The 16,484-nt window shown below is 37.9% G+C and overlaps 1 protein-coding gene across 1 annotated transcript; it reads left to right on the top strand.

Moving 5' to 3' along the window:
* Nucleotides 1-189: 189 nt before the first annotated feature.
* On the top strand, nucleotides 190-15,362 carry CMC2 (C-X9-C motif containing 2). The gene is made up of 4 exons (XM_006183942.3): nucleotides 190-326; nucleotides 6,978-7,093; nucleotides 11,235-11,306; nucleotides 14,983-15,362. The coding sequence occupies exons 2-4, from the start codon at nucleotides 7,013-7,015 to the stop codon at nucleotides 15,067-15,069; spliced, it is 240 nt and encodes a 79-aa protein (XP_006184004.1). The 5' UTR covers nucleotides 190-326; nucleotides 6,978-7,012; the 3' UTR covers nucleotides 15,070-15,362.
* The last annotated feature ends 1,122 nt before the right edge of the window (nucleotides 15,363-16,484 follow it).

Raw genomic sequence — 16,484 nt, 5'->3', positions numbered from 1 at the left:
CCCCCGCCTCTCTCTCCTTAGTAGAGAATATTGTTGGAGTGCAGCTAATCTCAGCCACGAAATCTGGCTTGTCGGTTTGGCTTCGGTTTAGGCTCTGCGGCGACTCGGTGGACTCGCTCTTCCCCCCCGGAAATGGGCTCGTCCAGGCCGGGTGGCGCATGCGCCTCGGGTCGCGAGCGGCAGGGGTTGGCAGAGCTGGGTCAGCAGTGGAGGGCAGCGGGCTCCGCCACACGGAGCTTCCCCGGCTCCCGCGCCCAGGCCTCGGGCCTTTGGGTAGAGAGTCTTCGCTGAGGAATACTCCGCCCTCCGGTGTAGCTGCGAGTCGGGTGAGTCTCGGGGGTCCGGGCCGTTCCGAGGAGCGCTCTCTCAGTGGCCGCCGTGCCAGGGGAGGCCGCGGGACACCCACTTGTCACCCCCCCACGTCCTCCCATGGCGCGCCCCGCTGTGTCCTGTGCTGCCAGGACTTCCCGCCCGCCTCATCTTTGGGACCACCGCGCTGGGGGTGTTGTCAGGGCGGCGGAGGGGCGTCCCGAGCTCTCCGCTCTCGGGCAGTTGCTGAGGACGCGCTGGTAGTTGAGAGCAGGCTTTGGTGTAGACCGCTCTGGAGCCTGTGACCTTGGGCAGGCTCCTCCCCACCCTGAGCCTCAGCTTCCTCGCCTGTGAAATGGGTACTACCCAAAGCATCCGTTGTGAGAAGGGAAGCCGTTAACGCCGTGTATGACACGGTGAGCGCTAAGTACCTCGTATGATGATTATTGCTATTGACTATCTAGGCGTTTAGAATTTGCTTGATGGGAGCGGATCTTGGAGAATCCAGTAAGGTCTCCATCCGTACGCTTTTCAAGGAAAGTAACATTCAAATCCCTTTTATTGGGTTTAAAGATTACTGTGCTTGTCCTGTCACAGTAAGTGCTTTGTGAAGAGTCTGAAGTAAATCCGAGTTTTGGAAACCTTCAGTTGAAGATTTAAATGTGTAAAAGTAGCGTGCGCTGGTGAAGGAATTCTGATGGGGCACCTCTTATATCTGCTTTCTTATACATAGAGGCTTCCGCACTTGTTTGGTTGGTTTAAAATGAGCCTCATTTCCAGCTTTTTTTTTTTTTAAGCTATGTCGAGATATGAACCAGTTCTCAAATTTTTGCTAACCCTATATTCAACATTCAGCAAACGTTTATTGGGCATTTACTATATGTATTTAGGAGAATAGTCCATCCTTCACTAGCCTGTATATTGAGGTGTATGGACTAGTTTTTTTCCTCTGAAATTTTACATGATTTGTCAGAGTGCTCAGCACCAAGTAAATGCTGATAAATATTAGTTCAGGGAAAGCTACAGCTGGGCCCATGACTTAAACTCTGTGGGATGTTCTCAGTAGCAGTGAGGCATGGTCCGCACTCTGGGAGCACTTGTCACTCACTCAGTAGCATCTGTTTAGATTTGGTCACTTTGCAGCTTTGATAAATGTGTAGGGTAGGTAGCCCCCTGCTATGTCTGCTACCTCTGATGGATCTGGTGCTTGATATAGAGAAATACTAATTTAACTAATTCCAAGTGCTTTCTGAAATGTAGGCTTTAAAAAAATACATTTTACAAAGGATTAAGTATTATTTTACAGTTTTTCCTGGAAAACGGATTCTTCAGACTGAACAAGAGACTTTTCTGGCCTTGTTTTAAAATGACATTAAAGAAATTGTAAATGTAGTGTAAATTTCTTTTTGGTGCAGCCACACAATAGCATAATCTTTCTAAAGAAAACCCAAGTGGCATTAAAATATAGGGTTTCCCCCTTGTGATTATAGATCTACTGCAGTGTTATTAGAATCCTTACTTCCTTTTCTTCACTAGAGTTAATGTTTTGCTTACTTTTTTTTTCTTTCTAAAATTGTGCCACCTGGTGGTTGAAATCTTCTATCTATTATATAATACTCATTGGGGAAATTTTACCTCAGAGTCTTGGTAGAATCTGGTAAAGGAGTGGATGAAATAAGACAGTAATTTTTATATCTTTTAGTGAGAGTACTCTACTTCTTCAGCTCTCCCAGGTTACCCCTAAGTAAATGTTACTGGATTTTTGGGTATTTTTTTGCAGCCAGCGATCAAAACATCAAATTGTCATAGATGATCATTTTTACAAGTTTAAGGGGAGTGTTTTGGTATCGATGTGTTCATACTTGAGGAGGTGGATGGGGTTGGCATAGGAAGAGAGGACTTGTAATTTTGACAAGTTACCCGTTCTGATGTTTTCTAAATGCTAGTGTAAACATGGGACTGAAGTGTTTAATAACAGTTCGAATGGAATTTATCCCTCTCGTTCTCACTGCAAACACCCATGCAGGAAGTCTTATCACAAGATGCGGCTGATGTTCCCTACACCTTTATTTCAAGATGCGGCTGATGTTCATAATTACTTTGGCAATATCTTTTGAAATTGTTTTCTGTATTATTAGTAGTAACAAGTGTTTATCTTCTGAGGGTGAATTTTACTTTTGGAAATGGCTTCAATTTAATTGTGAACTTAGATTTGAGAAGAAACTTAATGCAGTGCAAGAATATACATCCTTGTGGTTTCCTTAAGTGACGTAGCCAGTCTCTTTTGGACACTTTAGAACAGATAACCGAGAACTTCACACAGCAGCCTATTTCATTGTTGGACAGCTCCAGGAAGATGGCATCTGCCTCTTTGGTGTACAGTCCTGTCCTTGGAAACACCTCAGAGTTGATCGAGTTCAGCCTTTCCCATCATGTAACAGAGCATTTCAGATATACAGATAATACTTTACATCTGTCCTACTCATTCTTCACTATTTCAGACAATCTCACATGTTACTTTAAACCTCACAATATAGGTCAAGAGCTAATTCCATTTTTTGGAAGAAGAGACTTGGGTCTCAGAGTAAGTAACTACAATGATACAACTTGTGAATAGCTGAGTCCTCAACTTTTGTCTTCAAACCCACATCTTCTCCCTTCAAGACCATTGCTTGTCCCACTTAACCAGGCTGTTCTTTTTGTCTATCTCCTCTGTTGTGGGTTTCCGTAATTTCGTAAATATTCCCATTTTCACTGATGGCTTCCTTTTAAACCTAGAGCCATCTCCATCCTGAGCATTCCCCCCAGGAATATTCAAATTGTCAATATTCCAGACATGGCTGATCAAGACAAACACAATACTGTTCTTTTTCTTGATACGGACAGACCCTCTATTTCTAATAATACAGGATGTTACATTGACTTCTTTGAGCTTTGGCCTAGAATTAGTCCCTGTTGAACTTGTAGCTAACCAGAGGTTCTTTGGGAAATAGTTTTTTTCTAGTTGAATTTATTTGATTCACAAACTGCTGGGAATGCATGTCTTTCCTATTGTGAACGTGGGAAAAATCTGTCATGGTGAGAGATTTTGAGTAGTAACTCTACCACTTACTGTGTGACCTGGGGCTTAGTTTTGCTGTGAAAATATGAGTAATGCATATTTTGACCTACAAAAAAGCAATTTCTTATAGTTCAGCTGAATTTTAAAAGATCCTGTGGTTATTGGGAGGATTTTAAGACTTGTGCCTACACATGGTATGTGTTGGAGAAATTATTTTTTACTCTAATAATGTAGATATATTCTTATGACTTCGAAGAAATTTTTAAATAAGAATATGGAATATATATTTAGATTTTATTCAGTTCATAGAATATTACTTTCAGTTGTAATAGTGTTATTAGACTAGGCTTTTACACATGACTGCTGGAAGTTATCAGCATTCATTGAAATGCCATTGTTTTATAGTTATGCTTTATATGTTACACCCAGGAGTACAGCAGTACAGCTGCATGTGCACATCAGTTAGGCAAAGCCACGTGGCACAGGGTGATGGAAGGGCACTTGGGTAGAGGGTGGATAGAGGGAAAAGGGAAGAAGAGAATATCTAATTAAAAACGTAAGATGGAGGAAAGAAGGGAAGGATTGATCAAGCAAGGAATTTGTTAGATAAGGGATAAGTTAAGTGTTTAGAGCTTGAGGTTAAGTAGTAACTTTGACCAAAAAGAATAGGAAAAGGAAACTATATAAAACCATTTTCTTGTTTGACATAACCATCTAGGATAAGTAGGGAGAAGGGAAGACGCCTTATTGACACCGTGGCTGGATCTATAGTAGCATACATACTTGAAGTAAAGTTTTGTGGAGGGAGGAAAAGTATGTATCATGATATGCATTTATGCTTATATGCACTGTGCATGTGTGTATTTATCTCAGCAGCCAAGTGTCTTCCTAAGTTTGCTTTGCCAATAGAGAGGTCATTTCAGTACATCATAAGCTTGTTTCTGAACTATGAAAGCATACATTTAAGGACTGGTTGATCAAAATATGCAAAAATATTTTGTCAAATGTATTTACAAAATAAAACGTCAGTGACATTTTCTAGGTAACTAAACCAGTGTACATCTTCCTTCAGAAAAAATAAGCAAGACAGAAGGCAGATGACTAATGCTATGCATAGATTTAGGTGTATAATATTGGTACAATATTAGATGACATATTGGACTTTCTGAGACCTCATTTTTCTGAGGCAAAACGTTTATATCATTAAAAAGTCTTTGTAGTCAGTGACAGGCAAACAAAACTTGAACTTGGCTACATTTCCAGTTTCCATTTCAAATACTCAAATACTTAGCTTGGTGTAATTGTCTGACTTGTGATCTTTAGCTGTGGTATGTTTGTGTGTGTGTGTGTTTAGTAGTTACTCAGCTGAACAGTGATCTGATATTTTTATGAATTGAAATCTGAAGTGATAGGTATATTATAATCCTTTGCAATTATTTGTTCAGACATTTTTAAGGATTTTATTTGCTGAGAGTAGGAGGTGGATGGGCAGTTTGGTTTCCTGAAACTTTTTTTAAACAGCTTTATTAAGGTATAATTTACATACCATAAAATTCGCCCATTCTGAGTGAATTCAGTGATTTTTAGTAAGCTTATACAATTGTGCAATCATTAGCACATTCCTGTTTTAGAACATTTTCATCACCCAAAGTTTTCTTTGTGCTGTTTGCAAATTAGTTCCCACTCTCACCTTCGCTGTAGGCAACCATTGATGAGCTTTTTGTTTCTGCAGATTTGCCTTATTTAGACATTGCATATAAATGGAATCATCCATACAGTCTTTTAAATCTGGCTTTTTAAATTTAGTTTAGTGCTTTTGAGATTCATCCATATTGGCACATGTATGAGTTCATTCCTTTTAATTGCTAAATAGTATCCCATTGTATAGATACCCCAATGTGTTTATCCAATACTTGATTATTAGACATTTGGATTGTTTCCAGTACTGGCTGTTATGAATAATGCTGTGAACATTCACATTTATGTCTTGAGGGGATATATGTTTTCATTTCCCTTTGGTGGTTTCATAGGAGTTCAATTTCCCAGTCATATGGTAAGTTTGTGTTTAGCTTAAGAAACCGCCAGATTGTTTTCCGAAGTGTCTGTACAGTTGAGTAAGGTCCATTTCCTCCACATCCTAACCAATGCTTGGTATTGTCTGACTTCTTTTTTTTTTTTTACTTCTTTTTATTGAGTTATAGTCATTTTACAATGTTGTGTCATGATTTCTCGATTATAGTTGTTCTGGTGAATGTGTAGTAGTGTCTCACTGTAGTTTTAATTTTCATTTCCCTAATGACTGATGGGGTTAACATCTTTTCATGTGCTTAGTTAACCATTCCTGTATCATCTTTGGTGAAGTATCTATCCAAATCTTTTGCCCATTTTGGGGTTATATTTGAAACATTGGATTGTTTGTAAGCATTCTTTTTATATTCTAGGTACAAATCCTTTGTTATGTATGATTTGCAAATGTTTTCTTTTAGCCTGTAGCTTGTAGTAGATTTTAGTTTTTGGAGCAGTTTCAGGTTCACAGGGAGATTGAGTGGCAGGTAGAGAGATCCCATATGCACCTCTAAGCCTCACATGTGCACCACCTCCCTCGCCATCAACACCCTCCACCAGAGTAATAGGTTTGTTACAGTAGATGACCTATGTTGACACGTCACTGTCACCCAAAGTGTGGTTTATCTTTTCATTCTCTTAATTTTGAAGATGGAAAGTTTTTAATTTTGATGAGTTTTTGCCAATTTTTTTCTTTTATGGATTGTGCTTTTGATGTATTGTTGCCCAACCTACGATCTTGATTTTCTTCTATTTTCTTTTTTAGAACTTTTAAAAGACTAAGGCAGTTAATTGGTTCTTTCTTTTGGTAATCTTTTCTGAACTAAAAAGATTAGGTTTAAAAAAAAATAGGTGACTAGTGCTACACAACTATAGCAAACATCTCAAAATAATATTTTTTCTTGGACATTGTCTGCTGATTTTCTACTTCATGAATAAACCAATTAAACTTAATTTCAGGGATTTTAGTTTCCTGTTTTCATTGTAATAATTGCATTTTATGAATGTATATTCTAAATTAGAAAAAAAATTTTCATCTGTGTCTTGGTTTAGTTAGATTTTCTCAGCCAGATATTGGTTAGGAAGAAAGCAGTCTACATTAATTCACACTAGGTGTGAGACTGACTAGTTGCCCTTTGGCCCTGTCAGAGGAATATACATTTAGAAAGGATTAATAAGCCAGTTCTCTTAATTGGTAGAATTTCATCTGAACAAAATGAGTTGTAATCAATTTCAGGAATGTGAGGAAAATCACTGAAGTCAAGCTTATTAACACAGGCAAGCTGTTCCTGCTCGAGCATCTATGTCCAGGATTGGGTCTCTTGAGGAGTCTGCTTTTTTCTGAACATTCATGTTCTTCACTCTTGATAACCTGCTAAATCTGTTAAGTCGTTGGGAAAGGAAGCTGAGGCTCAGGTTTAATAATTTGCCTAAGGTCAGCTTTCTTTTCTGATAAAAATCACTGCAGATTCTTACTGAAAATAGTTTTAGGTCGCATTAACAAATGCAGTCACACATATTTAAGACACTCTTGTATCCACAGGTTGCTCTGCTGTGCTCCATCTCCTTCTCCTAAAGATGCATCCTGACTTATCTCCACACTTGCACACTGAAGAATGCAACGCCTTGATTAACTTGCTTAAGGAATGTCACAAAAATGTAAGAGTTCAGAAAAATGACCATAAAGCAAAAATGAAACTTAGGTACAACACACTGATGTAAAATGTTATCTCCATTAGTGAAAGGGAATGATAATGTCTTAGTAATGGATCTTAGTTTAGCAGAGATTAGCAGTTGGTGCTTGTGATTTTCTTTAGGAGCCACTTCCTTTTATGATTAGTAGAAATCAAGCAGGATAGTTTATTAGGGAGCTTCTGAAATGATAGGTAATAGAATCCGTGTGTCTCAATGTCTACCATTCTGTGTTTAAAGAAAGTTGGAACTTTGTATAATTAAATGTTAACTGGATTTAAATTCTGACTGGCCTAATTTGACAGAATTACTTAATTGTTAGTGGAATGGAAGTAAAATTCCATGGTTCAAACCAAAATAGAAAATAAGCCCATTTTTTGGACTGCACTAAGTTAATCTGATATTTTTACAGATGTCAGATACTTAGCTTTTTTCATATATTTGATGTATAAGACAGTTATCAGGAACATTTGTGTTTTTCTTTAACTTTGCATGATGCATCATTTCCCTCATGTTATTTGTAAAATAGAGACATCAGATTCTAATAATAGTAAATATCATTTAAATGAGTAAAATTTTAATACTTAAAGTTAAGATAGTAAATAATGCCAATGACCTGTGAAGTCAGATATTTATACTGATTCAAAGAATGTTGTTGATGACAATATGCTTTAGGCAAACTGTTTCCACCATACGTCTAGATCAAGAATTGATTTTGTAAGTCTTTTTAACGTTAGCCATGCTATGGTTGTGTAATAGGATATTATTTGGTTTTAAATTCTGTTTCCCTTATGGCTGATGACTTTAGGCATCTTTTCATGTGCTTATTGGCCATTCGTATAAACTCTTTTGCCCATGTTTAAAAATCGGGTTGTGTATTATCGAGTTGGAGGGATTCTTTTTAACATTTGGCATACAAATCCTTTGATAAGTGTATTTTCTCCCCATCTATGGCATCCTTTTTTTCATTTTCTTAAAGATGTGTTACAGAGAACAGTTTGATGAAGTCTAATTTACCAGTTTTTTTCTTTGATTTGTTTTTTGGTTTTTTGATGTGTTCTAAGGATCTTTGTATTTTTCCTGGTTACAAAGATTTTTCTCCTATTTTTCCTTCTGAAAGTTTTAGAGTTTTTGCTTTTAACATTGAGGCCTTCAATTCAAGTTAATTTTTGTGTATAGTGTAAGGTATGAGCCAAGGTGTATTTCTCTTCCTGTGGATAGCCAGTTAATTCAGTGCCATTTGTTGAAGAGACTCCTTTTCCCACTAAATAACCTTGGTGCCTTTGTCAAAAATCAATTGACCGTGTGTGAGTGGGTCTAGTTCTGGGCTGTCTAGTCTGTTCCACTGATTTATATGTCTATTTTTAACACCAGTTAATTCCAACATTATCTTACTGGGGCCACCTTGTCCCATGGCTGTTTTGCCCTCTTTTTTATCCTAATTCACTTTCCACACTGCATCTAGAGTCACCTTGCAAACGTAAGTTTAATAATTTTCTCCTTTAATGGCTCCCTTTGCCTATAGAATAGAGTCCAAGTTTCTCTGTGTTCCAAGGCCTTCGTCAGACTAGCCCCTGCTTGTCTCTTGGTCCTCACTGCTCTCCCACACCCCTCTTCTCCCCATCCTTCCTGCCTGCTCTCTGCAGTTGTACTGAAGCATTGTTTCTTGCTTCTAAGCCTTTGTACTTGCTTTTTCCTTTGCTTAACTTAGTGTCTTCCTCACTATCTCCACTCCTCACTGCTTGCTCAAGTTTATTGCCCTCCAGGCTTTATCCTGCTTAATTCGTCTTGTCCTCTTGCCTTTCCTGGCCTGGGTTCTCTTGATATGGTCACTCTGAACTGTAGTAACACCGCAGATAGTACATTTCCTACTTTATGTCAGTTACTCTCACACTTTTTGGTCTGAGGACTCCTTTACATTTTTAAAAGTTATTGAGGACCCCAAAGAACTTTTGTTTATGTGCACTCTATCTAACAATATTTACTGAATTAGAAATTAAAACTGAGAAATCTAAAAATACTAATTTATTTAAAAATTACAGTAATAAAACCCATTACATGTTAACACAGTTTTATTTTTCATGAAAAAGACCTTATTTTCCAAAGCAAAAAAAAGGGGGGAGGGTGAAAAGAGTGACATTGTTTTTGCATTTTTGCAATTCTCTTTAATGTTTGGGTTAATAGAATGCAGCTGGATTCTTATATCTGCCTCTGTACTCAATCTGTGGTGCTATTGTACTTAATGTAGCTGCTGGAAAATCCACCGTACCCTTGTGAGAGAATGAAAGTGAACAAAACAAATAACATCTTCAATTATTAGGAAGACAGTTTTTCCAAGACCCCCGGAAAGCTCTTGGGTAGTCCTGGGACTACACTTTGAGAACCACTGCTTCATAGTGATCACTTGATTATTTATCTCTTCCCTCTGACTCTGACCTGTGAGCGCAGGCCTCAGGTCCACCTTGCTCCCTGCTGTGTCCCTAGTGCCTGGGGCATTGTCTTCCAGATATTGATTGATTGATTGATCCACTTATTTGATCAGTTGCTCCACCAGTTTGTTCTCTAGAAATAGACAGAGATCACTAGGGGCTGATGCCATGTGTATGCAGTAGAATTGCAGTCCAAGGGCTTCTCTTTTACCAGAATTGCAGTCCAAGGGCTTCTCTTTTACCAATCCCACTGGGGCATCTTGGGTTTGTTTTTCACATAATGTCACAAGAGTATAATTCTCATTTGGGCTTAATGTTGAGATTAAACTGAAAATATAAATTAGTTTTTGTCTTGGATTTTTTTAAAAAGATGTAGGTAATGGGATAATATGAATAAATGTAAACTGAACAATGAAGTATTGCCTTAAACATTCTAAAAGTTTAATTCTTTCTGTTATTTCTACTTAGCCAGAAGGTGTGCAAAAATGCATTGTCCCTATTTACTTGTTGTCAAATAAGTAGTTTATACACAGGAAATATTTATTCTGAAAAGGTCATTAGGTAACCAGTAGGCTGTCTTAAATGCTTGCCAGAAAAACTGAGCATTTATTCAATGTGGACCAGAAAGTACATTTAAAGTGGTGAAAAAACAGGAAAAAAAGAAATAGCATGAGGCATAACTTACTAATTATGTGTTGTCTGGTTTCCATGAAAGCCTTAATTAGAAAGAAAAGGAAAAGATGTGCTTATTGTTACAAGTTCAAGTTCAGCGTTTATGGCCTCTCATTATAGGAGATCGCTGTGCTCTTCAGTCTACCATTAAAAGTCATGGCATTATTGTTACAAGTTCAAGTTCAGCGTTTATGGCCTCTCATTATAGGAGATCGCTGTGCTCTTCAGTCTACCATTAAAAATCATGGCATGCAAACACACTAACTATGGCCCTGCTGAAATTCAGGTCCTTGACTTTTGTCTTTCTCTCCTTTGGAGCATTTATACTTTTTGCCATGATATGTAGTCATAGGACTTAAAACTACTAGGAGATTTTTATTTTTGCTTTTCAAACAAAGCAGACTTTGAAGTTCAGACGTCAATTTCGTTATATTGTGAATTAGTGGCTTGTTTATATGTCCCATCTAGGCCATCTAATAATAGTGTTATGTGTTTCTAATTTATTTTGATGACATTTCAATTGGAGGCAAATGAGAAAATGGCTCTGGCATCAAGTATTCCTTAAGTAACCCTTCTGTGGGACAGGCGTGTTTGCAGGTGAAGGAAGTTACTAGTCTGTCAGTATGGCTACACTGTGCTTTGACGTCACTCTCCGCAATAGAGGATGGATTATGCTGTGATTTTAACGTGCCCTTAAAAAAAGAGATATTAGATAATAAAATGCTTTACACTTGGTCATTGTGAGGTTTTGGCAGGGTTAATAGGCTACTCTTTTATCAAAGAATAGTCTTTTTATTCTTCATTTCTACCCATAGAGCTTTTATTCCTGTTTGTAGGAATGCCAGGATAAGCCTGTTTGTGTCTTTTACACTTGTGATTTAACTGTTTGCTTATTGACAAGGTGACACATTAAACCCATCTCTGTAGGAATAAGTATTTAAATTCTACATGCCAGAGACATTAGCATATTATGGGATGAAGTATTTTACTCCTTTTCTTCCTTTTAGCACAGCATTCTGAAATTTTTTGGTCACTGCAATGATCTTGATCGGGAGATGAGAAAATGCTTGAAGAATGAGGTAAGAAAAATGTTAAAGGATGGAACTAGTTGAACAGTAGAAAAGAACATTTTGGAATAATATTATATATTACTGCCATTGTTAAATTTTTTTTGCAAATTTTAGTATAACTCCAAAAATTGACTTTATATGTATGTCTTCCCCTAAAACCAAGAGAAGAAATGAAAGCGTCTTCTGGGGACAGTTTTAGAACATTGCTAGTTTTTTTTTTTTTTTTTTTTGCATGTACGTAAATGAAAACAACTACGTTACAATAATCACTATAACTCTCTGGATGAGTTTTAAAGTTTGGGAAATTGAATCTGTGTTCAGCAGAAAGACTTGTCGATCTGCTTTTAGCTACAGCAGGTAACTAGAACTCTCTGGGCCTTAATTTCTTTATATAACATGTGGAAGCTAGACTTAGGCTCTTTCCAGCTTTAAAAATTTGAATTTCTTAATAATTATAGTATGTACAAGCCTTAGGATCTCGTTTGACTTGTTTGGAAAGGCTCATTTCCTGAACACAGTTTTAGGCTATGACTTGGACTTGGGCAAGTAGCCAAAGTTCATTGTCTTTTTGTAGGTACTAGAAGCCAAGCAGAGTGCATTTTAAATCTTTGAAAAGAAATTTAATTCCATTTCTGTTTTGTACATCAAATATTTTATGTCCAGAATCTGTAAAAATACATAACGACTAAAAAATCTGCCTTCCCAATTTCATTTTCTGTACTTTTGAATTTTTTTCCCCAGTGAACCTCATATTGAAAGGTATTAGATACAATATTTGAAGGCATCCAGCATCTATCTTTAATTATTTTTTGTATTTTCCACTTTGGGGCCTTTTTTTTTTTTTCTTCCCTTCCTGAAATCTCTTTCCAGTGTCTTTACTATTTGAAGACCTTTCTGGAGTTCTGATAATTTTCTTCGTGTGCACAGATGTGTACATGTGTACATATCCATTTTAAACTGATTTTTGAAAAGTGTTTTTTCTTCATATGTAAAGGCTAGTTTATATGGAAACTAAACCTAGGGCTGTGTTCCTATTTTAATAAGATTATGGAAAAATAAAGCCTATACTGGTTTTTTTTGTTGTTTTTTGGTTTTTTTTTTTGTTCTAGGTGTTAATTTCTCACATGCTTTCAGCTGTATAAGTATAAGTATATCACATACTTTTCAGAAAGTATAAGATAGCTTTCTTCCTAAGTTTAGATTTTTTTTTTGTCCTTATAGTTCGGTGATTTTGCCATTGGTTTGGTGCTTAGGTCTTCATAAGAAATTTTTTTTTCCAGATGGTCCTGAGCTGTTAAGTAACTATTTGGTAGAAGAATGTTATAGATATATTTCCTTATTTTGTCTGAGTTTGTTTTCATATAAATTTCAGATTTTCTCCTTGACTGTTTTCTAAATCCTCTATTCGGTTTTTATGTTGCTTCATTACCTGATTTATAGATGTTTTTCTGCCTGTTCTTTCATCCTTCAGTTCTCCAAACCTATGCACATTTATTTCCTCTCTGCTTTTAATGCTTTCCAGTTTACCATTTATTGCTTCTAATGCTCTCCTCCTACCATTCCTTTCATGTGTCATTTAAGTACTTCATTCTTTGAAGCTTTTAACTAGAAAAAAGGTTTGGCCGGTTCTTTCTGACACTCTCTTTGCTGCTGTATCACTGCTTTTGTTCTTTTTATTGAAATAATCACTCATACTGCTTTGTGGCATCCTCTTTTGTCCCTCTTACTTGTTTGGTTTGGTTTGGCTTTTGGTTAATTGACCATCCATTCTGTCTGTGTTGTTTATTGGCATTTTATGAATAACATAATATTTGTCCTTTTTTTCCCCTTCTTTTATTCATGGGCCATCTTGACTCCCTTTGGAGATATTATAACATACTTTACTATCGACTCTATTTTAATTTGCTCTATGATTTATTTTATTGGCCTGCTACGAAGTATTGTCTTCTGAAGACTTACCCTTAAGACTCACTTTCCAATCTGATTGCTGGAGTCCATCTGGTATATATGATTAAGATAGATATCATATACTTTTTTCAGAGCAGGTATCCCTCCATGTTCTAGAATAGTGTTTTGTTTTGTTTTTTTCAAACCTTTTAAAGCAATGAAACTCCCTTCCCCCTGCAACAATCTTATGAAGAAAATTAATGCATGACAAATAAAAGGAATGTTTTGGTTAAAATGACCTGGTGTTTCATCTGTAATTTGAAGTGGCTGTTTGATGAGGAAAAAAGAAAGTGAAAACTACTACTATTCCAGAAGATATGTTAGAACTCCTCAGTCACAACTTTAGACCTAGAAAACTTACTAAATATTATTTAGCCCACCTCCTTATATTTGAGATTACTGGCCCAGAAGATGAAGTAACTCAAAGACATGAATCTCAGAGCTCAGGGCAGGGGAGCCAGTCAGGTCTTTGGTTAGTGTTCTGTCATTAGTCTTTTGTTTCTGTGACATCTCTGGTGGCTGAAAGATTTTGATGTCCAAGTATTCACATATACTCAGTTTTTTCAACTTGAGTTTCCTTTTACTTTTTTCCACTCTGCCTAAGAATCCCTCTTGCACCTTTAAAATATGTCTGTACTGGTGTATATTATGAGCATGTAAATATACACATATAAACCCACTTATATTTGAATTTCTCTGCTTTAAACAAGTGCTTTTTCTCAGTGTCAGGCTCTGGGTTTCCTGTTATTTATAACCCACTGGCCAGATCAGAATACTAGGCTGAAAAATTCCAAGGTGAAAACTACCTTTAGATCCAACTGATTACAGAAATTGGATTTGGGGAGAATTGGGTTGGATGACTATACTTATGATGAAAAAATCTTGGGAAGTTCAGCTGGCTGTAAGTTTCCATATGAACCATTAGGATAATACAGTTACTAAGAGCCAGTTACTCTTAAAATAATATTTATAGCAATATAATGTGTCTAGGTCATAAGAACTAGAAGGCCCACTGTGGTCCACATCTATCAGCCTGTGTCTAGAGCACTAGAGTATTTAATTCTGGTTGTGATATTTTTTAATAAGGGGTATTCATATTAAAGTATAGTATCAAAGGCACTTTAAAATAGGTAAGCCAGTAGAAGGCAGAAGCTATGTTCTGTGGAAGCAGTTGTAGAAACCAGTGACATTCAGCCTGCAAAAGAGATAGTGAGTTATCTGTAATAAGATATTTGCAAGGTTATAGCAGGCAAGAAGAAATAGAGAGAAGTAGGAGAATTTATAGAGAAACACTTTCTGGTTCAACACAAGAAACTTTGGAACAGGTAGAAGTGTCCAGCAATTAAACAGGCTACTTCTCAGGGCAGTGAGCCTCCTAATTTTACAAGTGTTCAAGCAGAGATTAGATAAAACGTGAGATAGTGAGCTTCTTGAGAACAGGGACAAAACTCATCCATCATCAATGTTTCTTGAATTCATATTTTGGGAGGAAATTAACTCAGCAAGTATTTCTACACCTATTAAGATGTAGGTGCTGTACTGTATTGAATGAAATCGTACTAGACGGCCTCCAAGGTCACCGTTTCCAAACTCAGGTTCAGTGAAATAAGAGCCAAATAAGAATTTTGTCAGTAAGAATGTTATTTTTACTTTGAAAATATACCTAAATATTTAACTTATGTAAACGGTGACGTAATCTGCTGTCGCTTCCCGCTCCCCCCTCCCTTTTATTTTCCAGTACGTGGAGAAGAGGAACAAGAGCCGGGAGCGTGGCACCGTGATGCGGAAGAGACTTTTTAATCCTCCAGAGGAATCTGAAAAATAGATCCTGTTTTCACGGGCTGCCTCGGCTCAGAGAAGACCCAAAGACTCTTGGTTGGCAGCCGAAAGAATCCTGTCTCATTTGGTCTCCAGGATCCTGTGAATGGGACGTGACCCGCGAAAAACTGAGCAGTGGAGAAATGCGGAAACCGGGGTGCCATGTTCGTATGGCAGAGCCGATCGCTCTCTCTCCTGTGCCAGCGCACGTGCCTTCTCACGTGATTCTTCCCTTTGCCTTAGGCTGCTTAACATTCAAGTAACTTATCTCCTTCAATAAAATAATTGGTTCTAATCGTATTTTCTCTGTTTTCTTTGACTCTCTTGGAATTAGGGTGAAATGGTACTACTGGACTTCTTGACTGTGGCAGTGTGGCAGTTCTGGGGCCTAAACACTAAGGCACAAGCCAGGGAATGCAGTGTGGGGAGATCCCAGCTGTGTTAAGTCTGTGAAAATGTTCCAACTTTATTATTTTTAGAGCTATTGTCTTAAAGGTTCAATGTTTAACACTGATAAAGTTGCATCTGGCTAGGATTTAAGACTGAGGACACTTAGCTTATCTGTTTGGTTGAAGGTGCCCATCCCCAGGGCCAGTTAACTCCTGGGCATCGACATTCCGCCAGCCTGCCTCCTCTCTGCTGGGTGCGAGGCTCTTCCCAGACTCATCTCCAGCAGCCATCCTGCTGGTGTTCCTTTTGCTGGGTGTGTCTGAGACCTGTGACAGTCTGGAAGTCAGCTTCCTGCCATGGCCACAGCGGGGGCTTGGTCTTCTTGTCAGATAAAGTGTCAGCAGACCGTGGGCTGTGAACTCCTTGTAGTGAACTATGTGTACACAGGCGGCAGGAGGCCTTGTTGGGTGTCAGTGTTTAATACGTGATTTCCCCAGCACAAGAGGTGTTCAAGAGGCTGGACGTTCATTTAGCAAGGTGGTTACACAGGATAACAGACATCGATGAAGGGGTGGAGGAAGAAGCAGAATTAATTCTGAGGTCCCTTTCAAGACTGAGATGTATGCATATTTATTCAGTCAGCCTTCCCCCTAACCCCCATCCCCCAAATGTCAGGTAGTACAAGGTACAGAAGTGAGACCTTTGCCTTTAGAACCTTGTGTAAACTGACAAGCTATTATAGTAGTGTAGTGAGTGCCATGATAAGGTAGGTGTCATAGAAAACACAGAAAGGGCATCCATGCCCAGCCTTCAGGAAGAAGGAGCCATTCCAGGAAAGCTGTGTAGCAAAGGTGACCTTTGACAAACAGAGTGAAAATGGAATACATTCCCAGGAACTTAAGGTTGTTTAGCATGACTGGAACGTGAGAACTCTTGGTGGAGGAAGACCACTAACGGCTTTGGATTTTGTTGGAATTTTATCATCAGTGCAGTGGTGACCAGTTGGGGATTTAAAAATGGTGATTATGGATT

The sequence above is a fragment of the Camelus ferus genome, chromosome 9 (assembly GCF_009834535.1).
Source record: "Camelus ferus isolate YT-003-E chromosome 9, BCGSAC_Cfer_1.0, whole genome shotgun sequence".
Lineage (NCBI taxonomy): Eukaryota > Metazoa > Chordata > Mammalia > Artiodactyla > Camelidae > Camelus > Camelus ferus.
The sequence above is the reverse complement of the archived record's forward strand: the minus strand, read 5'-3'. Positions and strand labels throughout refer to the sequence as shown.

Coding starts and splice junctions, on each gene's coding strand:
- CMC2 (XM_006183942.3), top strand. CDS start 7,013: ATGCATCCTGACTTATCTCCACACTTGCACACTGAAGAATGCAACGCC. Junction 7,094..11,234: donor TTAAGGAATGTCACAAAAAT/GTAAGAGTTCAG, acceptor TCTTCCTTTTAG/CACAGCATTCTGAAATTTTT. Junction 11,307..14,982: donor GAAAATGCTTGAAGAATGAG/GTAAGAAAAATG, acceptor TTTATTTTCCAG/TACGTGGAGAAGAGGAACAA.